Source organism: Balaenoptera borealis, assembly GCF_965194805.1.
Source record: "Balaenoptera borealis genome assembly, chromosome: 15".
In the NCBI taxonomy this organism is placed as follows: Eukaryota; Metazoa; Chordata; class Mammalia; order Artiodactyla; family Balaenopteridae; genus Balaenoptera; species Balaenoptera borealis.
In genome coordinates, this window is record NC_138871.1 from 11,729,126 (window position 1) to 11,755,175 (window position 26,050).

Sequence of the window (26,050 nt, forward strand, 5' to 3'; positions counted from 1 at the left end):
ACACAAATAGGGCTTAGAAATGCACAGCAGTAAACGCCCATATTAGAAAAGAAGAATGCCACAAAACAATGACCTTACCGTCAACATTTAGAAACTTGAAAAAGAAGAGACAATTAAACCAAAAGTTATCAGAAGAAAATAAATGTTAAAGATAAGAGAAGGAATTCATGAAATAGAAAACATAAATCTAAGACAAAGCAAAACCAAAAGCTGGTTATATTAAAAAATAAATAAAATTGAGAAATCTTTACAGAGGCTTATTAGGAAAAAAAAGAGTAAAGACAAATTACCAATATCAGGAATGAGAGAAGTGACATAAATACAGATCCTACAGATAGTAAAAGAATAATAATGTATTATGAATAACTTTATGCCAATAAGTTTGACCTTAAAAGAAATAAACAATTCCTTTAACTCCGCAGACTACCAATATTCACCTTGAATATCCTATACCTATTTAAAAATAACATTTTAATTAAAATCTTCCCATAAAGAAAACACCAGGCCCATACAGTATCACTGATGAATTTTATCAAACATTTAAAAAAGAAATAACACCAATTCTCTGCTAGAAAACAGAAGGGAACACCTCCCAAACCATTATATGGGGCCAGTATTACCCTAATACCAAAACCAAAGACAGTACAAAGAAACAAACAAAAAACTACAGTCCAATATTCCTCATGAGCACAAACACAAAAATCCTCAACAAAAAAATACTAGCAGATAGAATCTAACAATACATCAAAAGAATAATATGTCATGACCACATGGTGTTTATCCTCGGAATGCAAGGTTGTTTCAACATTTGAAAGTTGATCGATGTAATCTAGCATATTAACAAACAAAAACAAAACAAAAATTAAAACCCCCACGTAGTTATATTAATTAATGCATTAAAAGTATTTACAATATTCAACATCCACTCATGATAAAAATTCTCACATATAACGATAGAAAGGAACTTTCTTAACCTGATATAGGACATTCACCAAAAAGGCTTACAGCTAGCAATATAGTTAATGGTGAAAGACTGAATGCTTTCCCCCTAACAAGGCAAGAATGTCCACTCTCACTCCTTCTCTTCAACATTATATTGGAAGTTCTAGCCAGCACAATAAGACAAGGAAAAGAAATAAAAGACAGACTGATTAAAAAGGAAGAAGTAAGCTTTACAGTAATGACAGTAATATCTACATAGAAAATCCTAAGGAATCTACAAAAAGCTCCTAGAAGCAATAAGTGACTTTAGGAAGGTAGCAGGATACAAGGTCAACATTTTAAAAAATCAGTTGTATTTCTGTATATTAGTAATAGAATTTGGAAAAAAAAATTTTTTAAATGGTAACATTTACAACAACTCTATAAAGTGAAATATTGAGGTTTAATATATAAAATATGCATGGAACTTTATGCTAAAAACTACAAAATGCTGGAGTGATACACTGTGCTCATGGATTGTAAGTCTCAACATAGTTAAGATGTCAGTTTTCTCCAAACTGATCTATAGATTTAATGTAATTCCAATCAAAATCCCAGCATAATTTTCTGGAGATAACAGACAAGCTGATTCTAGAATCAGCTTGTATATGAAAGGCCAAAAAATTAGAATAGCCAAAATCATTTTGCAAAGGACAAAGTTGGGGGACTTACACTACTGGATTGTAAAGCTTGCAATAAGACTACAAGAATGAAGACAGTGTGATATTCATGAAAGGATAGACATATAGATGAATGGAAAAAAATAGAGATTTTAGAAACAGACTTGCACAAACATGGTCAGTTGGTTTTTGTCAATGGTGCAAACACAATTTGATGCAAAAAGATAGTCTTTTAAAGTAATAGTGTTGGGCTTCCCTGGTGGCGCAATGGTTGAGAGTCTGCCTGCCAATGCAGGGGACACGGGTTCGAGCCCTGGTCTGGGAAGATCCCACATGCCGCGGAGCAACTAGGCCCGTGAGCCACAGTTACTGAGCCTGCGCGTCTGGAGCCTGTGCTCCGCAACAAGAGAGGCCGCGATAGTGAGAGGCCCGTGCACCGCGATGAAGAGTGGCCCCCACTTGCCGCAATTAGAGAAAGCCCTCGCACAGAAATGAAGACCCAACACAGCCATAAATAAATAAATAAATAAAATTAAAAAAAAAAAAAAAAAAGTAATAGTGTTGGAACAGTGGGACATTCATATACAAAAAAAAGGAACCCAAATGAACTAATCTTGACCTCTACCTCACACTTCAAACAAAAATTAATTCAAAATGTGTTATATATCTAAATGTAAAATGTAAAACTATCAGTCTTTTAGAAGAAAACATAGAGAATTTTGTGACCTAAGTTTGGCAATGAGTTCTTAGCACACAAAAAGCATGATCCATATACCCCCCCCAAAAAATTGATAAATTGTACTTAAAAATTAAAAGACATTGTTAAATGAATGAAAAGACAAGTTACAGACTGGAAGAAAATATTTGCAATCACATACTCAACAAAAGAACTTGTATCTAGGATATAAAAAGAACTCTCAAAATTCAACAATAAGAAAAAACAAAAAGAATAGGCAGCAGATTTGAAAAGACATTTCAGCAAGGAAAATGTGTAGATAGCAAATAAGTACATGAGAAGATGTCAACATCATTAGTCTTCAGGGAAACGCAAATTAAAACCACAGTGAGATACCAGTGCTCACCTATTACAAGGCTAAGATGAAAAAGACTGACCATACCAAGTATTGGAGAGGAAGTGGAGGAACTGGAACTCTCAAACACTGCTGGTAGGGATGTTAAACACTACAGACATTCTGAAAAAAGAATTGGCAGTTTCTTTAAAAATTTAAACATTCACTTACACTACCACCCAGCCATTCCGCTACTAGAAATGTTCCTGAAGCAATGAAAGCATTTGTGTGTACAAGGACTTACATAAGATGTTCATAGCAGATTTTTTTGTTACAGCCCCAAACTGTAAGCAACACAAATGTCCATCAACAGGTGAGTGGATAAACAAATTGTCCTATATCCATATAATGAAATACTACTAGGCAATGAAAAAGAATGAATCTTGATATACATGGTAACATGGATATCTCAAAATAATTATGCTGAATGAAAGAAGCTAGAGGGGGAAAAGAACACCTTCTGTATGATTCCATTTTTACACAAATCCTAGGTAATGCAAACTAATCTTTTTAATTGAAGTATAATTGATTTACAATACTATATTAGTTTCAGATGTACAACAGAGTGATTCAATTTTTTATACGTTACAAAATGATTACCACAGTAAGTCTAGTGTCCATCTGTCTCCATACAAAGTTATCACAATATTATTGACTATATCCCTTATCGTGCACATTAAATCTGTGATTTATTTATTTTACAACTGGAATTTGTACCTCTTCATCTCCTCACCTGTTTCACTCATCCCCTCACCCCTTCCCTCTGGCAACCACCATTTTGTTCTCTGTATCTATGAGGCTATTTTCATTTTGTTTTGTTTATTTGTTTTGTTTTTTAGATTCCACATATAAGTGAAATCATATGGTGTTTGCCTTTCTCTGTCATACTTATATCCCTTATCATAATACCCTCTGAGTCCATCCATGTTGTTGCAAATGGCAAGATTTCATTCTTTTTTTATGGCTGAGTAATACTCCATTGTGTATGTATGTTTATCCATTCATTTGTTGATGGACACTTGGGTTGCTTCCACATCTTGCCTATTATAAATAGTACTGCAGTGAACATACGGCTGCATATAGCTTTTCAAATTAGTGTTTTTGTTTTCTTTGGAAAAATACCCAGAATTGGAATTTCTGGATGTATGCTAGTTCTATTTTTAATATTTTGAGGAACCTCCATCCTGTTTTCCATAGTGGCTGCACCGATTTACATTCCCACCAACAGTGCACGAGGGTTCCCTTTTCTCCACGTCCTCACCAACACTTATTTGTTGTCTTTTGATAATAACCATTCTGACAGGTGTGAGGTGATATATATCCTTGTGGTTTTCATTTGCACTTGCCTGACAGTTAGTGATGTTGAGCGTCTTTTCATGTGCCTGTCGGCTATCTGTACGTCTTCTTTGGAAAAATGTCTATTCAGGTCCTCTGCCCATTTTTAAATTTGTTTTTTGATTTGTTTTTTTCTTTCATATTGAGTTGTATATGTTCTTTGTATATTTTGGATATTAGCCCTTTATCAGATATATCATTGTTAGTGTATAGAAATGCAGCAGATTTCTGTTATATTAATTATGTATTCTGCAAGTTACTGAATTCATGTATTGGTTCTAATCGTTTTTTGGTGGTATCTTTGGGATTTTCTATATATAGTATCATGTTATCTGCAAGCAGTGACAATTTTACATCTTCCTTTCCAATTTAGATAAAAGGAATTTCTTTCTCTTGTCCGATTGCTGTGACTAAGACTTCCAATACTATGTTGAATAAAAGTGGTGAGAATAGGCATCCCTGTCTTGTTCCTGCTCTTAGAGGAAATGTTTTCAGCTTTTCACCATTGAGTATGATGTTAGCTGTGTGAAATAAAATTCATATTTTATGACAAGTCAAGAAAAATTTAAACATAAAAAATTTTCTCTGCCCTTTGGCCTCCTCTCTCCTCTCTACTGTGCTTTGTGCATCTGCATTATATTACACTGTCCAAACCTCCCCATCAGCAGAAATATCTGCTCCACCATAAAGAGCAACATTCTCCCAGCACCAACAGGGCACCTTAAAAGATAACATTCCTTCTTAATCTTGTAAGGGACCACGATGAACCATGACCCACTATTCACTAGATTGTATAAACTATTAACAATACCTTATTTAATGTACAGCCTCTGTCTTAAAAACTTACATAACTGTGCTTTGACCTCTAATGGGCAGAACAGTTCTCAGAACTTTCCTTGAGGCTGTTCCCAGGTAACAATCCTCAATGTGGCTCAAATAAAATCTTCCATTTCTTTCTTAGATTGACTGATTTATTTTTCAATGACAGCCATGTGCTTGTCTTATATGGCCTTCATTATGTTGAGGTATGTTCCCTCTATACACATTTCATTGAGAGTTTTTATCATAAATGGATGTTGAGTTTTGTTGGAAGCTTTTTCTGCATCTGTTGAGATGATCATATGATTTTTATTCTATTTGTTAACGTGGTGTATAACATTGATTGATTTGCAGATAACTAATCAAACTAATTTTTTTCTTCTTAAAGCGGGTTAGGTTGACAAATTTTATTTTATTTATTTATTTTTAAAATATTTATTTATTTATTTGGCTGCGCCAGGTCTTAGTTGTGGCACGTGGGATCTTCGTTGCTGCGTGCGGGATATTTGTTGTGGTATGCAAGATCTCTTAGTTGTGGCATGCGGGATTTAGTTCCCTGACCAGGGATCGAACCCAGGTCCCCTGCATTGGGAGCACAGAGTCTTAACCACTGGACCACCAGGGAAGTCCCTCAAATTAATCATTAAGTGACAAAGAAGATCAGTCATTCCAGGGACCCCAGAGGGGAGTGAGGACACTTTTGGGGTGATGCATATATTCATTATCCCAGTTGTAGTGATGATTTAATGGGTGTATACAAGGCAAAACATCACATTGTATTCTGTTTTTAAAAAAAAAGTGGAAAGAAATCCCTATCTTTATTTACTGTAAATCTGAACCACAATCCCACTGGGTTGTGGGAAATTCTATCTCATCTAGTGTCAGCCCTCCTCCCTATGGGCTGTACCAGAATATAAGAGGGTGGCACGATGTCCCCCAAACAAGCAAGGCCCCAGCCCCCAGGGCATCCCTGCTCCCAGACCGTGTACCCAGTTCCTGTCTGCATCCCCCTCCTCCAGACCCAGTTCTCCACTCTTGGCCCACGCAGTTCAACCCCTGAGGTGAAGGTCACTGGTCTCCTCACTCTCCTTTTCCTCATTCCTTTACCAAATATGTTTTGTGAAAGATACTGAGAACTGAAAAATTTCCACTGACTCTCCAAGACCTTAATGCCCAACTGTTCCTCTCCATCCCAGATGCTAAACCCAGATTCACCAGATCACAACTCAGGGCCTTCAGACTTGCAGCTCCTGCACTGTGTCCCAAACTAGCACATCTTTAGTTTCCCCACACCTTGAAAATTTGAACAGTGCCAAATTATTCAAGCAAGGTGAACTCTGACTGACTACCAATCTAATCCATAAATCTTTCAGTTCCTGGATCCCTATAGAACGTACTGGGACTGTTCTCACATTGCAACATCTTAAAAAAGGCTTAAGCTAATAGGGCTTGGGTGTTTTTTTCCCCATCCTTTCCCGGTCTATGTGTGATGTTCCTTCTAAACCCAGAAAGCTAAGTATCCTTCCCAGGAAGATAGCAGTCTCACCAGGGGCCCAGAGCTGTCCCCTTGACTGGGAATGCTGTCAGGATAGCTCTGCTCAAGGCCCAGCCCTGGCTGCCCTGCACCCACCCAACCCACCATGTCCCCCTGTGTCCCCACAGGCTGATTCGGCCTAAAAGGCACTTTCCAGGGGCTGCCAGAGTCTCAGGGCCAGTGCACACATCAACAGAGAGTCTGACTTGGAGAATATTGCTCAGCTTTTATAACGCTTCTTGAACCAGGGCCACGAGTGTCGGGGGCCCTTTAGTGCTTGTTTTTCGGAGGCCCAGCTCATCACGGTCCGGGTCTGAGGTTTCTTGAAGTCTGTGCCTTCGCAATTTTCTTCTCCACTGCATGCAGAAGGCAGCAACTTCCAGTTCCTCCGGATCTGGGGAAGGCTGTCTCAAACCCTGGAGGAGAGAGAGATGATTAAGTACTAGGAGGCGCTGTGCGCTCTCTCCCAGCGTCAGCTGATTGGAGCTCCTAGGGGATTCTTCTGAGTGATGCTGGGGCTGGTTTTCTGATATTTTAGCCCTAAGTTTAATAGAGAGCAAGGAGTCGTGTTTGGAGAGGTCCTCTGAATTGGAGCCCACTCATTCTTAAAGGACAAGCACAACAGAACAAAGGCTCTTGTCTATCACGATAGAATGTTCTGGGACTGTAGTCAATTAAAAAAAAAAAAATCTCTCTCTAACCCAAATTCTGCCTCCTGGATCTTGCTTTATTCATTTTGCTTTATGCAAACCATCCATGGGTCCTTAGCCAGCGGCCTAAGCAGAGCCAGGACACAGGTGTACACGGCAAGCACTCAGCCTGGCCCTCAGGTCCTCCTGCACTCAGATGGCCTGGGCATTGGGACACGGGGACTGGCCCTGCCCTGGGTGGTGCTGCAGGATCTGCGGGAGGCTGTGGCTGTGGCCATGCTGGCGTGCTGGCCGGAGAGATGCTCACTGATCCATAGGGCCAGTCCTGAGCTTTCCTCTCAGCCTTCTTTATATTCAAGAAATTCTGGAACTTGTAGTTCAAGTATGCACATTTTCCAAATGCTTTTCACTGGGTGTGTCTATTTTATGTACTCTTTGAATTTAACCAGTACAAAGTTTCTTTAAACTTGAAATGAAAATTCCCATTCTATTTATTTAGTGCCTCCATGCACTTGCCCACTATTCTAGGTCTCTGGCTTCATGAAGTATACATTCCAATAACAGAGCCAGACAAACACATAAAAGCGAGGAAAAGAAGCAGACAACTACAAAATGTGATAAGTGCTACGAAGGAACCATACAAGGTACTAAAGCACAGGACACTTGGTGCAATTTCATTTAGATATAGTGGGGGTATTTCATCCCTTTTGAGGAGGTGGAATTTAAGTTTGGGCCTAAAAGATAAGAAGGAGCCAGACATAAGACAATTTGGGAGAAGTGGAGGGGCAGAAATGCATCTCACACAGGTAGAATAGCACATGTGAAGGCCCTGGCAGGGTATTCTTTTGGGGACCCAAATATTTCCCATTTCCTGCCTTCACTTAGGACATAGAAAGCTGGAAAGGGAGTTGCTCCCACCCTAACAACAAGAAAAAGTCAGATAATCCACAGAATCATACCTTTTCTTGAACTTATTAGAGAGCTGAGGTTGAAGGGCAACTAACTGGACTGAAATCTAAGAAAAGACAGCCACTTTCAGGGAGAGGCAAGGGCCCAGCACTGGCTTCCTTAGGACAGAGCGTGGGAGGAAGATGAGACTATCATATACCTGATCAGAAGATTTTAGCTAACATTCTTAACAAATTGCTGTGGCCAATTGTAGATGAGTGTGAGTGTATAGGATCCATGAGAACCACAACTAAGAAAAATCCACACCTGTTCACAGGCTTTCTCCAGGACCTCTCCTGGTGCTCATGACAAAGATTTGGGACAGGGCAGGAGGTTGGGACTGTCTCCCTTGTGGAGCAGGCTTTGGGAAGAGGAGCAGCCATCACTGCAACAAAGGCACAAATCTCTGTCCACATCTGTCTCTTCATGGCACAAAAGCTCAAGTCCCTGAAGGAAGGACAGCAAATCCTGTCATCCCCAGGGCACAGGTCAAGACCACTGCAAGCGGAGAAAGAAAACAGAATATAGCCCTCTACCTCGGGGGAAGAAGCAGAAAACCATCCTGAATTCATACTGTTAAAAGTCTCCTATTGCTGAGGGAGGAACAGGATCACTGAGAACCCCAATCCTGAGATCCAGGGACACCAGGCCTGCCTACAATTGAGGCTGAGTGAGAACAACAATGAACACTACCACCTCCTCTCCAGACCAGCAATCATCGAGTCACAAGTAACAAGTAGGCTATGGAGAGGCAAGAACATTGAGAGAGAACACCCCTGAGGTGCACACTCACAAGGAAAGCCTCAAGCAGACAGTGGAACAGGAACATTGATGAAAACCCTCTGGTAACCCAGACCCCGCACTGAACACAAAGTAATGCTAGAACATTTGAATCCAGTGGTTCCCCAAGGATGACTGTAACAATGCCACCCAAACTCAGCTCAACTCCTGACTATATTGACTCATACCCCCACCTCCCACCACACACACACACACACACACACTAATGGCCTAGAAGAAGAGGTGGGCCCATCTTCAGGCATACGTAGTACTCATTTAGTCTCTACCAGTCTATGCATAATGTCAAGTTTTCATTGGAAAATTACAAGACACACAAAGAAGAAGGATCTGCTGTCAAGAGACAAAGCAATCAAAAAACCCAAACTCAGATATGAGCCACATGTTGAAATCATCAGATAGGAAGTTAAAAATAACTATGATTGATATATTAGGGACTTCAGTGGAAAAAGTATACAAAATGCATGAACAGATGGTGAGTTTTAGCAGAGAGACAAAAACTATGAGAAATAATCAAACAGAGATGCTAAAACTAAGAAAAAACCTGGTAACAGATTGAAGAATGCTTTGACAGGCTCATCAGCAGACTGGACACAGCTGAAGAAAGAATCAGTGGAACTGAAGGTAGGTTGATAGAAATTAACCAAACTAAAACACACAAGAAATCAGGTGACAGGTTTCGGTAAGAAATGAAGTTGAATTTAATAGCTAAGAAGCAGGTAGAGTTTCCTCGTGAATGTCTGCAATGTTGCTCTCAGCCTGTGACCTGAGTCATGGTCCTGTGCATGTCTGTGCCAGTATCCACCCTTGGGATTAGCACTTACCCGGAGACTGGCGGCTTCTGCAGCCCTCACAGTCTTAGAGACAGCATGGAGGAGCCGCTGTGCATTTTCCACCAGGAGCTCTTCAGAGGACTTGCTTCTTGCCAAGGAGGCCTTTACACTTGGGAGTTGACAGGAGGAAAGCAGTTAACATTATACCAGGTAAGAGGTGTAATCTCAAATAAACAAATACCAGAAGGTTTTACAATGTGAGCCTCTTCCAGAAAGCTGGGATGCCTTTGTAGGGACTATTCAGAGAAAGAAAGTTCTTAAGGTATAATTTAACATTTTATCATAAAATTTATATTTTGATACTAAGAAAGTATGACTCATATAGTATCTATAAATTAACAAGAAGTATGTTTTTAAAAAAATTTTTTATTGAAGTATAGTTGATGCACAATATTATATGTTACATGTGTACGATATATTGATTTACAATTTTTAAAGTTTATACTCCATTTATAGTTATTATAAAATATTGGCTATATTCCCCATGTTGTACAATATATCCTTGCAGCTCATTTTATACATGATAGTTTGTACCTCTTAATCCCCTACCTTTATATTGCCTCTCCCCACTACCCTCTCCCCACTGGTAACCGTTATTTTGTTCTGTATATCTGTGAGTCTGCTAAGAAGTATTTTTAATGAAAATAACTGAAGAGAACTAGCAGAATAAATGCCAACATCCATACATAATGAAAGGGAACAAGAAATTTTGTCTAGAATTGCATTCAGGACTTAAAGTAAAAGTTCTAATCAAAGATCAGACTGATATTTCTTAATTGAACCACACACCTCAATGATACTTGCTTTAAACTGAGTGTAACTGAATTTACTGAGACAAGTTGTTTTTCACCAATGAAAATGAAGACGCTATACATAAAATAGATAAACAACAAGGACCTACTGTATAACACAGGGAACTGTGTTCAATATCTTGTGATAACCTATAGTGGAAAAGAATATGAAAAAGAATAGATAGATACGACTTCCCTGGTGGCACAGTGGTTAAGAATCCGCCTGCCAATGCAGGGGACACACGTTCGATCCCTGGTCTGGGAAGATCCCACATGCCGTGGAGCAACTAAGCCTGTGCACCACAACTACTGAGCCTGTGCTCTAAGCCTGCATGCCACAACTACTGAAGCCTGCACGCCTAGAGCCCATGCTCTGCAACAAGAGAAGCCACTGCAGTGAGAAGCCCGTGCACCGCAACAAAGAGTAGCCCCCGCTCGTCGCAACTAGAGAAAGCCCACGCCCAGCAACAAAGACCCAAAGCAGCCAAAAATAAATAAATTGATTTAAAAAAAAAGAATAGATAGATAGATTGATTTAGATAAAACTGAATCACTTTGCTGTACACCTGAAACTAACACAACATTGTAAATCAACTATACTCCAATAAAAATTAAAATTAAAAAGAAAATGAAGATGCTGTGAGACTTAAGTGACTAACTTTGGTGAAATCTCAGGACTTCCAGATCCTTTAGAGGACTGAGAGCTTGATAAATGTACCTGTATTAATCATGCCTTTTTATTTTCTGTGTTTCTGATGCACTATCTTAGGGCCATCTGACGTTGGAAACACTGCCCCTCCCAGGGTTAGCCAGTCCTTAGAGAGAGTAAACCACTTGCCTGCAAGTGCACTTATACATGCAAACCAACCAATCCAAAGTTCACACCCCCAACCTTCTCCTTTATAGTGCTCTTATACTCTGGGCCACTATTCCCCTGCCCTGATCACCCCAGGGCCAGGTGCCAGACAGCTAGAGATAATCTCTATACTCCAGAGCCCAAATTCAAATTAACCAATCCTAAACCTGTTTAGCCTACTTCCCCTGACTTGTCCATTCCTTCCCACAAAAACACAGTAAAGGATTTGTCCGTGCTTTCCCCTCACTCCTTCTGCTTTTTGACTGACCCTGGTGCTTCCCTCTGTGGTCCTACCGACATGACTCCTGTTTCTAAGGGTCCGTGAGGGATTGTCTTCCTTGTTTTCTTCCTTCTTCCTTGTCATGTCCATGTTTGCATCTCCTACTATACCTGATTTAAACAAATCCGGAGTACCCTTACAACAATACCCATATTTGAAATGCTAAAATTAATTACAGTTCCTGTATCTTAAGTAGAAAACATTTGGTAGCTAATCGTGAGATGATTTTGTGCCTGAAATATTATTTCCTAGAGAAGAGTAACCAGGCTTTACGTTTAGTTTAAAAACAATTTATATACCCTGGTCTTGGTGATGTTATTTTTATGCCTCACAATAATTGATAATAGTCTTAACTACCAAGCTTTCCCATAATATATTACTAATAAACGTTTGTTACTGATGAATATGCCACTGCAGGTATTAAGGGACTTGGGTGGAAATGAAACCATCCTATACTTCTATTCCAGTGTTCTATATTATCAACGTGAAAACTGTTATATGGAGACAATGACCAAAAACTGCTCAACTCCAGAGTTTGGGCACATTAAATGAATTAATCTTAACATAAGCCCTGTGCTGGCATAGTTTTTCCTAGGCAAATGACATTTAAAATGCTTTCACTTTGCAATTAGTGTATTTTTAGAGTTAACCAGCTTGTTTGTTAGATATGATTCGTATAAAAACAAATAGAGAGCTAATGGTGAAAATGTAAACATGATTGTAAAGTAGAGATCAGTCATCTGTGCTTGTATATTAACCCTGAAGTGTTGTGAGCCCAGCAGCACCACTGAAGTCACTTTTATGAAGGGAGGAGGGACCGATGTTGAAGGAGAGCCTAAGTTCTGATGTATTTGATTCTTAAAAAATCCTTACGGGGACTTAGGACTCCGTGCTTCCACTGTGGGGGGCACAGGGTCGATCCCTGGTCGGGGAACTAAGATCCCGCCTGCCACGCAACGCCGCCAAAAAAAATAGAAAAAAATTTTTAAAAATCCTTATGGTTACTTTATCCTCACACCTACTCAGGAACTAGTTTTCCATGTTAAATATTTTTTCTTTCTTAAGTATATTATCAGATATGTTTGTGATACAGTGAGAAATGACAGTAGCCTAAATGTGTTTCTTGTGCTCTGTAATTATACTCTATATTTTTAACATGTGATATTCCCCAAATAAATGTAGATTCTTGGAGGACAAAAAACATTAAAAGGAGTATACAAAAGAAGGAATTATATTTCCCCCCTCCAAGCCTTCCCTTTGGGTCTCGAGAAAGAAGACAGCAACTTCCCTTCAAAGCCATTTCCTACCTGGAGATGACGCGGAGCTGGCTGCTCATTGTCTGAATCTGCTCTACCATATACAGAAGCTCCTGGGAACATCTTTGGTCTACACAGTTCTTAGCCATGATGCGGATAAGTCTGGCGAAGTTTTGTCCAGAAGTCGCAATTTTCCTGGCAGAGGTAATGAGCTGTTCTTTGGTCTATACCAAAAGAAATGAAAGAGTTGGAAGTAGGTGAACAACGCCTCCGCAGGTTTTCCCTAAGAAATCGGTGGCAAATTGTAAACATCCAAAACTTGCTTGGTACAACTTATTTCAGCCCCGGAATGAACATATTTTAGCTTGGTCTAAAACTGTGATGTCCTGAACCTCCTCCAGAGGCTTCAAGTCCAGACACTCCAGGTTAGCAAGAAGCTTATTCTCCTGAAAACCACAGAATGAGGTGGTCCAGGCCCATCTGTCCGTGGGGACTGCTGAAGGGAAGGTGGCCCCGCCTCCTGGTCTTGGGCTAGATTTTCTGCACAGGAGCTGTGGCCTGCAGTGGCTCAGAGAGAGTTTTCAGCAGGCCCGGGGCAGAGATAAGGCCCCTAAGAAGGGCCAGGTGTGAGGAACGTGCAGGTTGAAGGAGGTCTTGGCTTGACCAAAGGGTCAAAGGCCTATAGCCACATGTAGAGCTTCCCAGTTGGGAACTGATAATTAATGGGTTGGTGACAGAAGCCTTTTCCTAACCAGGTCTGAAAAGGCTTCAGAGAACAAGGAAAGGAGACCGGCCTGGCTTTTGTTGTGGTCAGGGAATGGGGCCAGGGTGGGAGTTTCCACTCAACAGTCAGGGCTTGTGTGGTTTGAACTTCCCACTAGCACCAAAGGAGACCGTGCCTGGACCTTCTTGTTGGCTTGCCCAGATGTGGAGCACGAGGGGAAGAAGAAGGAGTGGGTGGGGCTTGAAAGCTGTCAGCAAACATTAAAAACGGAGTCAGACTCTTTAGTGTACCTGCCCTGTTGAGGGGCCTCTAAATTCCATGAGGATGGACAGAACTTAATTTTGTCTGCCCCATTCTTTTCGTAATGGCCAACCCTGGTGGGGAGCCACTTCCTGGTTCCCTCTCCTCCATGTGTCATGCTGTCTCAGCTTCTCCAGTAAGGAAGAAAACAATCCTAATAAACCTATGTTGGAGGCTTAGTTTATTAGAGGTATTTGCAATTCCAGATAAGAAAGGAGTGGGTACAGATGTGTCCAATGCCTAATTCAAGCAATTCCAAGCTCCAGGGCAGACCAGTCCGAGAAACCTCCCTTTCAACTGGGAGAGCCTTTTTGAAACACAGAACTCAAGCAGCCAGTCCTAAATTAGCCAAATCTGTGCCAGGTCATTTGAAACTATGTTGCTCCTTCTTTTTAAAAAACTGACATTGCAACCCCAAACCAAGCCCCATCCCAAACATCCAAGGCAGCACACTTCTTTATGATGTCCCAGGAGAATACATGAGTCCTCACACCCTCGAGAATTTGTTTCTGTTTTATGATATGCCACCCCAGTTAGCAAATGAGTCCTAAAATATGTACTTTACTTCTCTTTGGATAAGGCTTGGGTTTAGGCAAGCTCTGCATCTGTCAACTCTGTCCCTGTACCAAATGTGGGTTTGATTACCTGATTTCAGAATTACTGGTCTTTAGGATAAGAATGAAAAGGAATACTAAAGAAATAGGAGAGAGGAGGGTGAGAGAACCCCTCTTTTTTCCTGTGGGTATTTTATTTTGTACACATTACTGCGACAGTTTCCCTGACCTAGATAATGACGTGAGGAATGGCTATCATTCTCTGCTGGCACACAGACAGTGCTGATGAAGGTCGTGATGCTGGAAAGTCTTTAGTAAGAACATCTCCATGTGTGAAGGGGGAGGGCTCAACTGAGGAGGTCAAGCTGGAATATTCCAGAACTCATAACCTGGGTCTCAAAGGTGCCAGAGAAAACTCAAACCACATGAGAATAATCTTTTGCAGACCTCTGCCAGGAAAGGAGATGCTTACCTTTTCTGCCTCTCCAAGGGAAACCTTCATCCAATCTCCCCATCTTCCTCCCTGCTTCCTCCAATTCTGCCCCCAGCCTCAGGGCTGAAGAGTTGCTAATATGGTTGACTCAGGATTACTGCTCTGCCCCCATGCCTGTGTTGCCTGTTACCCGCCCCCCCCCCCAACCAGCCACTTTAAACTCTTTTCTCTGTTTTACTCAAGAGCAGCAGGGACTTTGGTTGTTAAAATCTGATTGGTATTAAGATCGAGATTTGGAGGATTCGTGGGGAAATTCTGCATAGTCACTCCATTTTACCAGGCACTAGCCTCACTGTTAAAAATCACCATTTGCTTTTCCTTTTGTCATTTCCCTTTAGCGCACATTTCCCCAGGGAACTGCACGGGCTGGAGGATTTGCATATTCCTGGGCCCTCAGCCACATGGCCCTATCAGCACCCAAGTCCTATATAAATTAGAATATCTGAGATGTTTGGAAGGAAATCGGAAGTCAGCAAGAAATGGTAACTGCTCCCACTTTTGACCTAATGACCTTGGGGTAACTGTTCCAGTGAGAAACTAACTGAAGTGGACTTGGGTTGGGAGAAAGAAGAGGCCAATGAAAGGTCTGAGTCTTGGGTGTGGTAGGGCTGCTGGGCTTGGCTTTGCAATCACCTAGTCTGGAGGTGCCCTGACATCCAACCTTCTCTCCGGGCCCCGCTCCTCTACCGCGTGTGGCCCAGCCACGGGTTTGGGGGCCATGAGTACCCAGCAGACCTACACTAGAAGGCATTTTCTAAATGGCTCTTGGTGCCATTTGATCTCTTCCTTCTGGTCCCCACACTCAGTAAATGGACTTCTTTTATTTTTTTCAATGTTGATGTGTGTGTGGATGGCAAATGATGCTTAACTACATTGAATCAAGGAGATGGCTAAAGAGAATTAGAACAGGTGACCTGTGGTTGAAGCTGCCCCCCACCCCAAAGCCAGTGGAAAGTAGCCCCCATCCTCTCCAGGCTGTGCTGGCCCTGAATGGCCATCCTTCAGGAGCTTGCAGCCCTGTTACCTCTATTTTGGGGAATTTTTAAAGACGTAAATGGCTCCCTTCATTTCATCCTCTGGGATAGGAATGGGTCTTGATTTTACTAAACTGCAGCTTCCGGCAAATTATCTTCCCTGATGCACTAAGACAAAGCCTTTGTAACGAGCCCACAGGAGGAGGGGAGAGAAAAATGAAGTGAGCTCTATGATACGCCCAGATGGAGAGAGAAGACAGCACCGAAAAATGCTACATGCCCGATGGCTCCCGCTCGTGGCCCCTCTGTCCTGGCTCCTGCGGGGCAGCAGCTGGGAGACCCATTCCCCCCCGTGGTGCCCAATCCTCCCACCACCCACTGAAGGTCAAGTACCAAGATGCATCCTCTCCTCCTCAGACTCTGAGCCATCAGGAACACCTCCTTGGCCATCTCCTGGGTAACCTGGGTGATTCTGTTCCCACTGTTCACGCTGCCATCCTCTGGGAGAGGCAGGTCCACCTCAGTGTGTGGCCAGGCTGGACAGCCGGGGGAGCCGCCAGGGGTGCCGCTATGCTGGTGCTGTAAGAAGAAGACAGGGTGGAACTGATGAAATTCAAGATGCTCAGATCTTTGAACTGCAGTGGGGATGTTAATGGCTTCTTCACCATTTTTAAAAGAAGAGTGGGAATCAAGAGGGTTTCCTGATCCCCACATGCCAGCAGCTCTTGACAATCTCCTCCAAACATCTAGGAAAAAAGTGACAAGAGGAAACAATGAATCCCTACTGCTCTGTGCTCCTTTTACCCAGAATTTGCATAAACTGCAACCGGGCAGACTCAGATCCCCAGTATAGTTCAAATATCACATTTTCTTTCCTTTGGTGAATTTCCAGGGCTTACCTGGGAGAATCTCTAGCTCCTTGAAGAAATTCAGGAATCCTTGAATGTCCCTACTTTGGGACAGTTTCATATCAATTATTCCATATGGAAGGACTTTACAGTTCTGGTATGAATAATTATTTTTCCCCCATTAACTTGCTTATTATTTTCTAGTGAGAAAAACAGCAGCTTCTGCCAACCAGAAGTGGGGAGGCCATGTTATTCTTTTTTGGACCCTAAGTGGAGCCTCTCCTAAGCCTCTTCCAGACTCTGGAATCGAGACCAGGTGTACTGCCCTTGAAGGTAAACCCAGTAACAAAGTGTCAAGAGTGCCCTTGATCATCTCTCGGCCTCACCCACCAGATCCTGAGCTCCTGGGGGTAGGGGCTGTGCCCCGGGTGCAGGTGGGAAGGAGAACATGGGTGGGAGGAACCTCTCAGCCTTCCTACACCCTGACTTCTCCCCCAAGACCCCAACGTAGCATAGTAATGTCTCAGAAGGGTCATTACATAGCTGTTGGAAAAGTATGAGTGTGATAGCAAATTCTATCTAAATTGGGAGATATAAGTTCATGATCCTGTTTGGTCTGAGGCTATACATGTAGCAAATATGTCACCAGGAGAGGAATGGAAATCAAAGGATAACTGCTCCAGGCACGTGTCCCTTCCACCCCCACCTTGCTGGCCACTTTGTCCGGTCTTTGTCATGCTCCACTCACTGCCGAGCACGCAGGAAGGGTGCTGGGCGAAAGATGTGACATCAGGAGACCAATGATCCAAGGAAGGGGTTGGATGAATCACATCATTTGGCTGTAGCTGTAGAGCTCAGGTGGGTGTTTAAGCGAGCGGTTGCCATGTGACAGACAAGGGGACGTATGTGAGTCTGGGACCAGGAGACCGTGGAGGCTGGGATCTAAGTGTGGTGCTTGGCCCCAAGCTTGGCCCAGGAGCAAGCAGAGGCAACAGTTGCCAAGCATGTGGGGAAAGCCCTGATCATTTGGGTTTGACTCAGAAGTTGTCCAGATGCTGAGAACAGTAACCAGCCAGGTGGGTGGCTGGAGGAGGCACAGGGCATCCATAGTGAAGGCTTAACTGCAGGCTGTTTTCCTCTCCAACCATAAAGTATTCACTTCCACATTGGGAGCACATCTGAGCACAGGTATGCGGCCCCGGGGCTCATAGCCACTTGCAAACCAAGTTCACGTCAGAGCTCTTATTGCCTGCCATGTCCTTCCTCTCTTCCCTGGCAAATACAAATCCCAAACTGCCTTTGAAGCTCAACTCAAGACCACCCTCCTCTCAGGAGACATCTAGAATATCTGCTCTACCCCTCCCATTACCATTTTGCCCCCAAATTTGAACCCCTTCTGCCCTTCTAGGCTGTCTTTAGCATCCCAGCAAGCAATCTAAATCACTTACCATGCACCTGCGATGCCCCAGACACCGTGCTTGTCCTGAAGGATCTAAAGATGAGTCAGATGAAGTCCTTGAACTTTAGCGGCTGAGAGTTTAGACTTTCTGTGCTAGTGCATATTGAGAAGTCACCTGGCTTTTTTTGTATTACCTCTTCAATTAAATAATCCCCCACCTTCTGAAAACTGTCTGCTGGCCTCGTTTTAGACAGGTTGGGATGCCCCCTGACTGCCGGGGGGGGCAAGTCGGAACCTTTTCTGGAGAAGGACCAACACACTGAGGGCCAGCGGGCTGCCCAGATGGGGCCCGGGATTATGCGACATGAAGAGAAAGGCGAGAACTCAACTGAGACTAAGACTCAACCGTAGTGACTAAAAACCAGGGTGAAAATGGCAAATATGGGATTTGGTGGGCCTTGAGCCAAGGGATAGGAAACTAGGAAATATTCTTTTCAACTCATGCCTCGTATTCAACTGTCAGGGACCTTAAGCATCCAAAGCTAGCAGTGTCTCCAGGCTCTTCAGTAATGAAGGAGGCTAGGACTCTGTTGAAGAGCCCATAACTGGAATAAAGAATTTCCAGATTGTGACTTACAAGTGCCCAAAAGATGCACCTTCCCAAGGCCATGCCCTGCCTCAGGGGCTCACAGTTTGCGGTGCTGTTCTGGGCCGTGTGGAGGGTGTCTCCACCCCCCAGGAGCCCCAGCGAGTGGGACAGTGGAGCAGACACACACCGTGGATGTGATTCTCCCTTCCCCAATTGCCCTCCCACCCGGGGGTAGCCCTCTCGGCAGGACCGCTGTCCCTACTGTCCCCTTCTATGCACTGGAATTAGGTGTATGAAGGAGATGCTTCCCTGGGGTGGGCACCTTGGCATGTGAGGCCTTGCTCTTCACCCAGAGAAAAGCAGCCTGCAACAGCAGAGGTGACACCCCTTCGTGGACAGGAGGGGTGATGGGGGCTGAATGAGCCTGCTGTTCTCACCATTCTGGGTGCCAGCTGACCTGGGCGGGCAGTTCTCTGAAATGCTCATGTCGGGAGGCTTTGCTGAGACGGGGACTGTGTCAGCGGAACTGAGAGAAACAGAATGTGCTGTCAGTGAAGTCAGCGGCATTACGTATGTGTCAGAAAGACCCTGTGGAAAAACAGATCAGGAGGAGCTGGCAGGACGTCTGAATTCATGAGACCAGGAGCCACGGAGCAGGAGAGATGAGAAGACAGCGGGAGCCTGAGCAAAGCGGGCTTAGGCTGCAGGAGCAAGGGAACTGTGCCGGCCGGGCTCCCAGCGAATCTGGGAACAGGGCCTTTCTCATGGTAATGACATTTTAATGAGAAAAACGAAGTAAAGAGTAATGGGGTGGAGAAACACATGGTCTGGTCAACTCTATCTTGGGAGAAAGCCCAGGGAAAGGTTTGGGGGGGAGTCTGGGCAGCCAAGCGTAAGGTCACGAAGGGGACAGATCAGGTTATGCACAAAACGCTGGGCCGAGCACATCTACCTGGGAACTTCTTGGGCGGTCACTGCCAACCTATTATATCTCCCACGGTTGATGTTAAGTAAATCAAATGTTTGGGCTCCACAATCCCTGACACTGTCTGGTGCCCCAGAAGGAAACGACTATACGTGGAAGGTGTTCAACAGACCCAGAAGCCTTCCAGTAAATCTTTCTTTTTGCCTACGAGGATTCAAGTTGGATTCCTGCCACTTGCAAACCAAAGAACCCCTGACTGGAGCAGGGAGGTAACATCGTGGAGGTCAAGGTGGCATGAAGCAGCCCGATCCACAGGAGCAGTGCTGTCAGTCACAGCAAGGGGAACCCCCTCCAGGTGGGGCCATGGGAAGAACTTCATGCAAGTCAATCATTATAGGCCCTACCACAGGGCACTAATTATGTTCCAGGCAAGTGCAAGTATTTTCCATGGATGCTTTCATCAACCCTCTGCCAGGAAAGTATCAATGTTCCCATTTTCTAGACTAGGATCCTAAAGTCCAAAATAGCTAAGAAACTTCTCTGAGATCTCAGAACTTGGAAATGGTAGAGGCAGGCACCGCGCAGGCAGTCTGGTTCCTGACCTTGGATTCTCAAAGGGTGCCCTGTGCTGCCTGCCAGATGTGAATTAGACACGTGGGCACCAAGAGAGCTTTTTCTGGAACTTGACAGGGGGCTTTGGTGACTAGAAAGAAGGCTGAGGTGGGGGAGAAGGAGAGATGCTGACTTTCCTACCATGCCCAGGTCCGCGACTGTCCCGGTGATGCCTGGGTCAGCAGTGCAGGTCCCCACTGAGCTCCCTGCGGTGTCTCTTGGAGCAGCACCCTGAGAATCTACACGGCTGGCTTCAGCGGCTCCTGATGCACCCTCCCCACGGTGGAGCTGGGGCTGGGTGGGGTCCTCTTCATCACTGGGCTTCAAGCACTGGGCCAGGAGTCTCCAAGCCTTGGTGTGACCACCTTTCCAGGCCTGGAGCTGGGCCACAGCATGGTGGGCCTTGGCTGCCCACTCCTGCTGAAGCCAGCCCTCTGGGCACTCTCGGAGCACAGGGACCCGCTGGGCCACCTCCTTGGTGAGGACGAGAATGCTCTCCAGAGCCATGAGAAGGTCTTCCTGGCAGGGCCCAGTCTCCTGACCTCCAGCCACAATTCCCTGCACAGCTTGGATACCAGACACCATTCTTTGCAGAGAGCCTTCTGGCCGGGTCTGGGGGTCTTTGCAGACAGAGAGCCTTGGGCAGAAGGCACCTTGGAGGACACGTTCATAGTCTGCATTGATGCTGCTGAGGTGGCCAGTCAGGGCCTTGGCTTGAAGGGTGAGCTCCAAGCAGAGAAGTTCAAAGCGGGTGGACAGGCTGGGAGATGCTTTGGGGAAGGAGGCCAGGATCTGTGCCACATCCAGCAGAGCATCCGTGAGCACATGAACCTCCCTGCACAGAAAGGAGATCTCACCCTTCAGCTGCTCATCCCCACACAGAAGACAAGACAGCCTAGCAGCCTCTTGTAGCCTTTGAGAAACATCTGCTGCCTGAGCCAACCCTTCCTGCAGTCCCTGCTGGTCCTTCACAGCCTGTCGCAGGGGCAGTAGGAACAGGCCTTGTCTCCCGCTGAGCCTCTCCAGGCACTGGAGCAGGTCTTGGACAGCCACTGACCACAGAAGGCACCCATCCTCAATGCTCTCCTCCCACGACCCGGGGGCTTGGAAACCATCAGAGGCCAGAACTTTGTCCAAAAGCTGTTTGGCGTGGGTCTCCGCCTCCTCCAATCTGCCTTGCACTTGTAAATGTGCTTCTGGATGCCCAGTTGAGTCAGAATCCTTCTTACCCGAATCCATGGGTCCACTTTTGACTGCTAGTTGAACCACTGAGGCTAAGTTCTGCTGAAGCTCCATGAACACTGTCATGTTCTCTTGAAGATCAGCTGCTGGCTTGTTGCAAAACAGCTGTTGACACAGAGAATACCAGTCACCAGCTCTGGCTACCAAACTTTGCCTGGTTTCCCTGGTCTTCCCAGACAGTTGGAGAGCCACTTCCAGAAGCCCATCAGTTCTAGCAGTTGTGCAATGTTCTATCTCCCTTGCTAGGTCAATAATAGAAGGTGCCAGTGATGGAATTTCTTGCAGTCCAGTCATCCTCTCTGACGCCAGTGGTCCCTCTCCAGCCAGGGCCTCCTGAGCTGCCTCCACAGCTGCATCCTGGTCCTGCAGGATGGTGTGAGCTGAGGTCACTCCCTGGTGGCTCAGGCTGTCTACAGCAAGCATGGGTTTGCTGATGGCAGGGAGTGGAGAGCCCACCTTCTGTAGACCGGTGTCAAGAATCAAGGGGCAAAAAAGATGATCCCTAGGTGGATAGGAGGTGCCTCGGTCGCTTTTCCCCAACCCAGGCTCCCTTTGGTGTTTCAGTGCAGGAGCTGTGCAATCCTGGAGGCTGGAGAGAATGAAATAAGGCCGTCTCTCAGCCATGTCAAACCTCTGGACTTGGTCCCGAAGGGGACTGAGGATATCTGGGTGGTTAGTTCCATCCAGCCCCTCTCGGATGCTCTGAGCTGAAGAGATCACATGTTTCGCCAAGGTTAATAGTGCATCTGTGTCCTGAGAGCCGTGCCCACCTGAACAGTGCTCCCCAGCTGCACCCAGGACCCGGGAGGATTGCTCCAGCTGCTGGATCAAGACTCTCAGGCCATTCCGGAAAATAGGATCTCGATCTTGGTCCACATACCTGCCCATCACCTGCACGATGTGTGTCCCTCGACCCTGTAAATATGCCACAAGTGGAGAACACGCTCTGGAATCTCCACTCCTCAAAGCCCATGTAAAAAAGTCCAGGTGCTTGGTCATTTCCTGAATGGACACACTCAGGAACTCAGGAATATCGAGAACATCATCAAAACACGCTAATAAGCCTTGAGATGCCCTGGCCCACTCCTGAAGCAGGGCCTGCAGGACAGCAAGGCTGCAGTCCAGACCAGACCCTTGGGGGCTTTGGGAGAAAAGCTGTTGCACTCTGACCACAAGCCCCCGAAGGCCTGCCATGGTGGCCTCCACGTCTTTGCCAGTCTGCTCTCGTGGGCAGCAAACCAAGACCAAGTGAGCCACTCTGAGCATCCGGTTGGCCTGGTCATGGAAAGCAGCGAGGAGAAGCTGGAGGCTCTCAGGCAAGGCCTCGCCATCGCACCGGGAGGAGACTGAGGGAGTAGCCAAGGCGGCCCGGACCAGTCTTTGAAGAGGGCTTTGCGTGTCGGTGAACGTGTCCAGGATCTGGCGCAGCAGCCCGGTGCGGACCCCCTGGGAGAGGTCCTCAGTCGCGGCCCACAGCGCTGCGCACTCCTCCCCCGGCTCCTGGCTGTTCCCGCCCGTCCCCGGAGGCCCGTCAATCGGGTGCAGGCGCCGGACGCCGGCGCTCCGCAGCTCCAGCAGCCGGCGGCAACGGGCCACCAGGCGCAGGCGCTCGGGCGGCGGGGAGCAGGCGGCCAGGCGCATGCAGTGCCAGACCACGGCCGCCAGCGGCGCGTCCAGCCCGCCGCGCAGCCGCTCGGGTCCGGGCGCCGCCAGCAGCTCCCGCAGCTGCCGCAGGCTCCGAGGGAGCGCGCCGTGCGGAGCGCGGGCCGCTGGGGCGGCGCCGGGCTCCAGGCGCCCCAGGAGCTCCCCCAGGGTCTTCCTGGCCAGAGCGAAGACGTGGCGCCGGGAGGCGGCCAGCCGCGGGTCGCGGGGACGCCGGAGGTGGCCGCGGGCCGCCACGAGCAGCGCGGGAACGCAGCCCCGCAGCAGGCGGCCGGCGCGGCCCAGGCGCTCCTCGGACCCGCGCGCGGTCAGGCCGCCCAGGCTCTGCAGCGCCACCGCCAGGTCGGCGAAGGGGCCGCGCAGCGAGGCCGCGTCGCCCGCCGCTTCCAGCGCGTCCAGGCAAGTCAGGCACCAGCCCGCCGCTCGCACCATCTTCCTCGCCGTCGCCGCGTCTTCCAGCAGCAGGACCTGTTTGGGCAATCGGGGGAAGAGAAACTGGAAAATGCTTACACGTTTCTGGAGCCGAAGCGAGAGCAACGGCAGCTGCTTTACCCCCATTGTGCAAATAAAGGTCCTCCAAAAGACTAAAGAGAATCTCAGAGATAATAATAGTAATAATAATGATGACGATGTCACCTAAGAGTGACGTTTAAAGAAAACATTTGGCTTAACCGAAAATGTAAGCCCCTCTAAATTGAGCCACATTTAATGTGGGGTCCAATCTAGCTTTGAAGCGCCCTTCTCTTCACATTACAGGAGGAGCAGTCAACCGTCCACGTGGTAACCAACACACCACGAACGAAAGAGTGTTTAGGAAGCACTTACTGTTTGCATGAGGATGATGGGGGCTGGCGAGATGGCTTGTCCAAGAAGTGCCTCTAAGAAATCTTTCCTGGTCTGACTCTGTCGCTCCCTGACAGCTCTGTTCATCCCCTTCAACAGAGCTGGTACCCAACCACTTCCAAGAGCCTGCCTTTCTTCCCCTCTCCTCCTCCCATCAGCAGGTGCCAAAGCCCTCCGGCTGTGCCTCTCTCATCTCCCCATTTCAATCTTTCTTTAATGAGGATCTGTTAAATTACAACTACACCCCCTCCCAATAACCCACAGTATTAAAGTTTAAATGATGAACATTATTAATATATTAATATTTGATAATATTTGAGGCATGTAACATTGTAACAGGGAGCAATGTACCGAGCTAAAAGAGCTGTGACAGATGGTGGAATGTCAGGATGAAGAATGGGGAGTATTTGGAGGCTGAGGGGTTATCCTGGCCCCTGAGATCCTCCCAGCTGTAAGGCAATGCAGCAAGTTAGCCAAATAGGCTTAGAGTTGCCCAGGTTTTGGTAGCTTCTCGCCAGGTAGCTCTTGGCCATGGGTAGGGTGGGAAATGCATCCCTTATCACTACGGTTTGGTGGCCAAGTGTGGGGATCAGGGGTTGCACGTGGGTTTAAGAACATAGACTCAGTATGTCTACCCAGCTCCCTATGGCAGCTTCCACAATGAGCATTTATTAAATTGGTAATGAACTCTGCGATCTTGGCATAAACTTGGGCAGGTTTCTCTCTCTGGGGTGGGCATCCCTTGTGGGAATGACATGCCCCATCCATGCTTCCCAGCAATGAGCTCTCTGTCCAGACCAACCGGCCAGCCAGCTCTGACATCAGCCTTACCTTCGTGGTGTCTACCAGGATGTGCTGAGCTGTGGTCACTAGCTCCTCCTGGTGGCTCTGACATTCCGGCTGAAGATGGAGCTTCTGAGCTACCAGCGTGATATTCCTTGAAGACAGGATCAGAGACTCCGCAGCAACCCCCATTTCCTCCTGGAGCCACACTTCCTCAGAGTTTCCTGCCAGCCTAGACAGACACGTTCTTCGCTCAGCATTTACCAACACTCCATGAATGTAATGTTACAAAAAAGAAACATCCCAGTAAGGAAACTATGACGCATAGAAGTTACAGAGCACTATGAAGCCATTAAAGTGGTGATGTAGGTCTATATGTAAGGTGACAGAAGCCTCTCCAAGATGTGATACTGAGTGAATAAAACCAAATTACAGAATAGTGTGTGGCAAGATCTAACAAACTTAATTTGTTTTCAATTAAGTGTAGATCTACATCGAGAACCATTTACCGAGAAGGATAATCATCAAACTGTGGTTCTATCTTGGCGTCTTAAAATATGCTTTGTTCCTTTTTGAATTGCTCTCATTTTCTCTGCAATGAACACATATAATTACTACAGAAAACAATAAGCCTCTTTTTGTAAGGAAGAACTATCTAGAATCTCATTGCGATCCATGTTATCAGGAGGAGATGTTTTGTGTAACAAAAATCAGTTTCCATGAACACAGATGTCCACAGCAGCTGTTTTGTTCATGTGATTGCAAACATTTCTTCTTCAATAATAATCCCTAACCACACAAAACAAAACAAGAAAAGTCCCACCCCCTCCCGCCTGATCATATAATGGTTATTCTTTGCAAATGAGGCTGAGCTCTGTGCCTTTGGACTTGCAGGCTGGGAGGACACAGGAGTGCCAGCTTGAGCGCTCTCAGAGAAGCGTCTCTCAGCTTTTGGTCCCTTACCTAATGGCAGCTGATTTCAATGCTCCTCATTCTTTCCTGCCCCAAACAATCCAGCTACCCTCATGTAAAATATCCCTAGTTCCCAGTGTGCAGAATCACACCAACCCAAACAACCCAGCACAGCAAAATCTCGAAACGCTGGGGGAGAGGACTCTTGGAGAGAATATGTGACAGCTTTTGTCTTCCCTTATTTTACTTTTGACTCCTTGTGGAGAATTTGCCTATCAGCTGCTCAGCCCATAAATTTGACACTCAGGCCGCTCAGTCCATAAATATGACTGTGCCACATCCTGGCAGCTGTTCAGTTGCAGAGCTGGGGCCCTCACACACTTGCTAACTTCCTGGGCTTTCTCATGGGAGAGAAACAT

General features: G+C 45.8%; 1 protein-coding gene across 2 annotated transcripts; it reads right to left on the reverse strand.

Moving 5' to 3' along the window:
• Window positions 1-2,156: 2,156 nt before the first annotated feature.
• Window positions 2,157-24,413, reverse strand: LOC309612286 (uncharacterized protein). Of its 2 annotated transcripts, XM_082357807.1 has the most exons (5): window positions 20,331-24,413; window positions 16,210-16,395; window positions 12,823-12,995; window positions 9,580-9,697; window positions 2,157-6,775 (listed from the first exon to the last, which is right to left on the reverse strand). In XM_082357807.1, the coding sequence occupies exons 1-5, from the start codon at window positions 23,649-23,651 to the stop codon at window positions 6,587-6,589; spliced, it is 3,987 nt and encodes a 1,328-aa protein (XP_082213933.1). In that variant the 5' UTR covers window positions 23,652-24,413; the 3' UTR covers window positions 2,157-6,586. The 2 variants fall into 2 exon arrangements, with proteins under 2 accessions (XP_082213933.1, XP_082213934.1); XM_082357808.1 differs by lacking the exons at window positions 2,157-6,775; window positions 9,580-9,697; window positions 12,823-12,995; window positions 16,210-16,395 and adding an exon at window positions 16,538-19,178.
• Window positions 24,414-26,050: the final 1,637 nt, after the last annotated feature.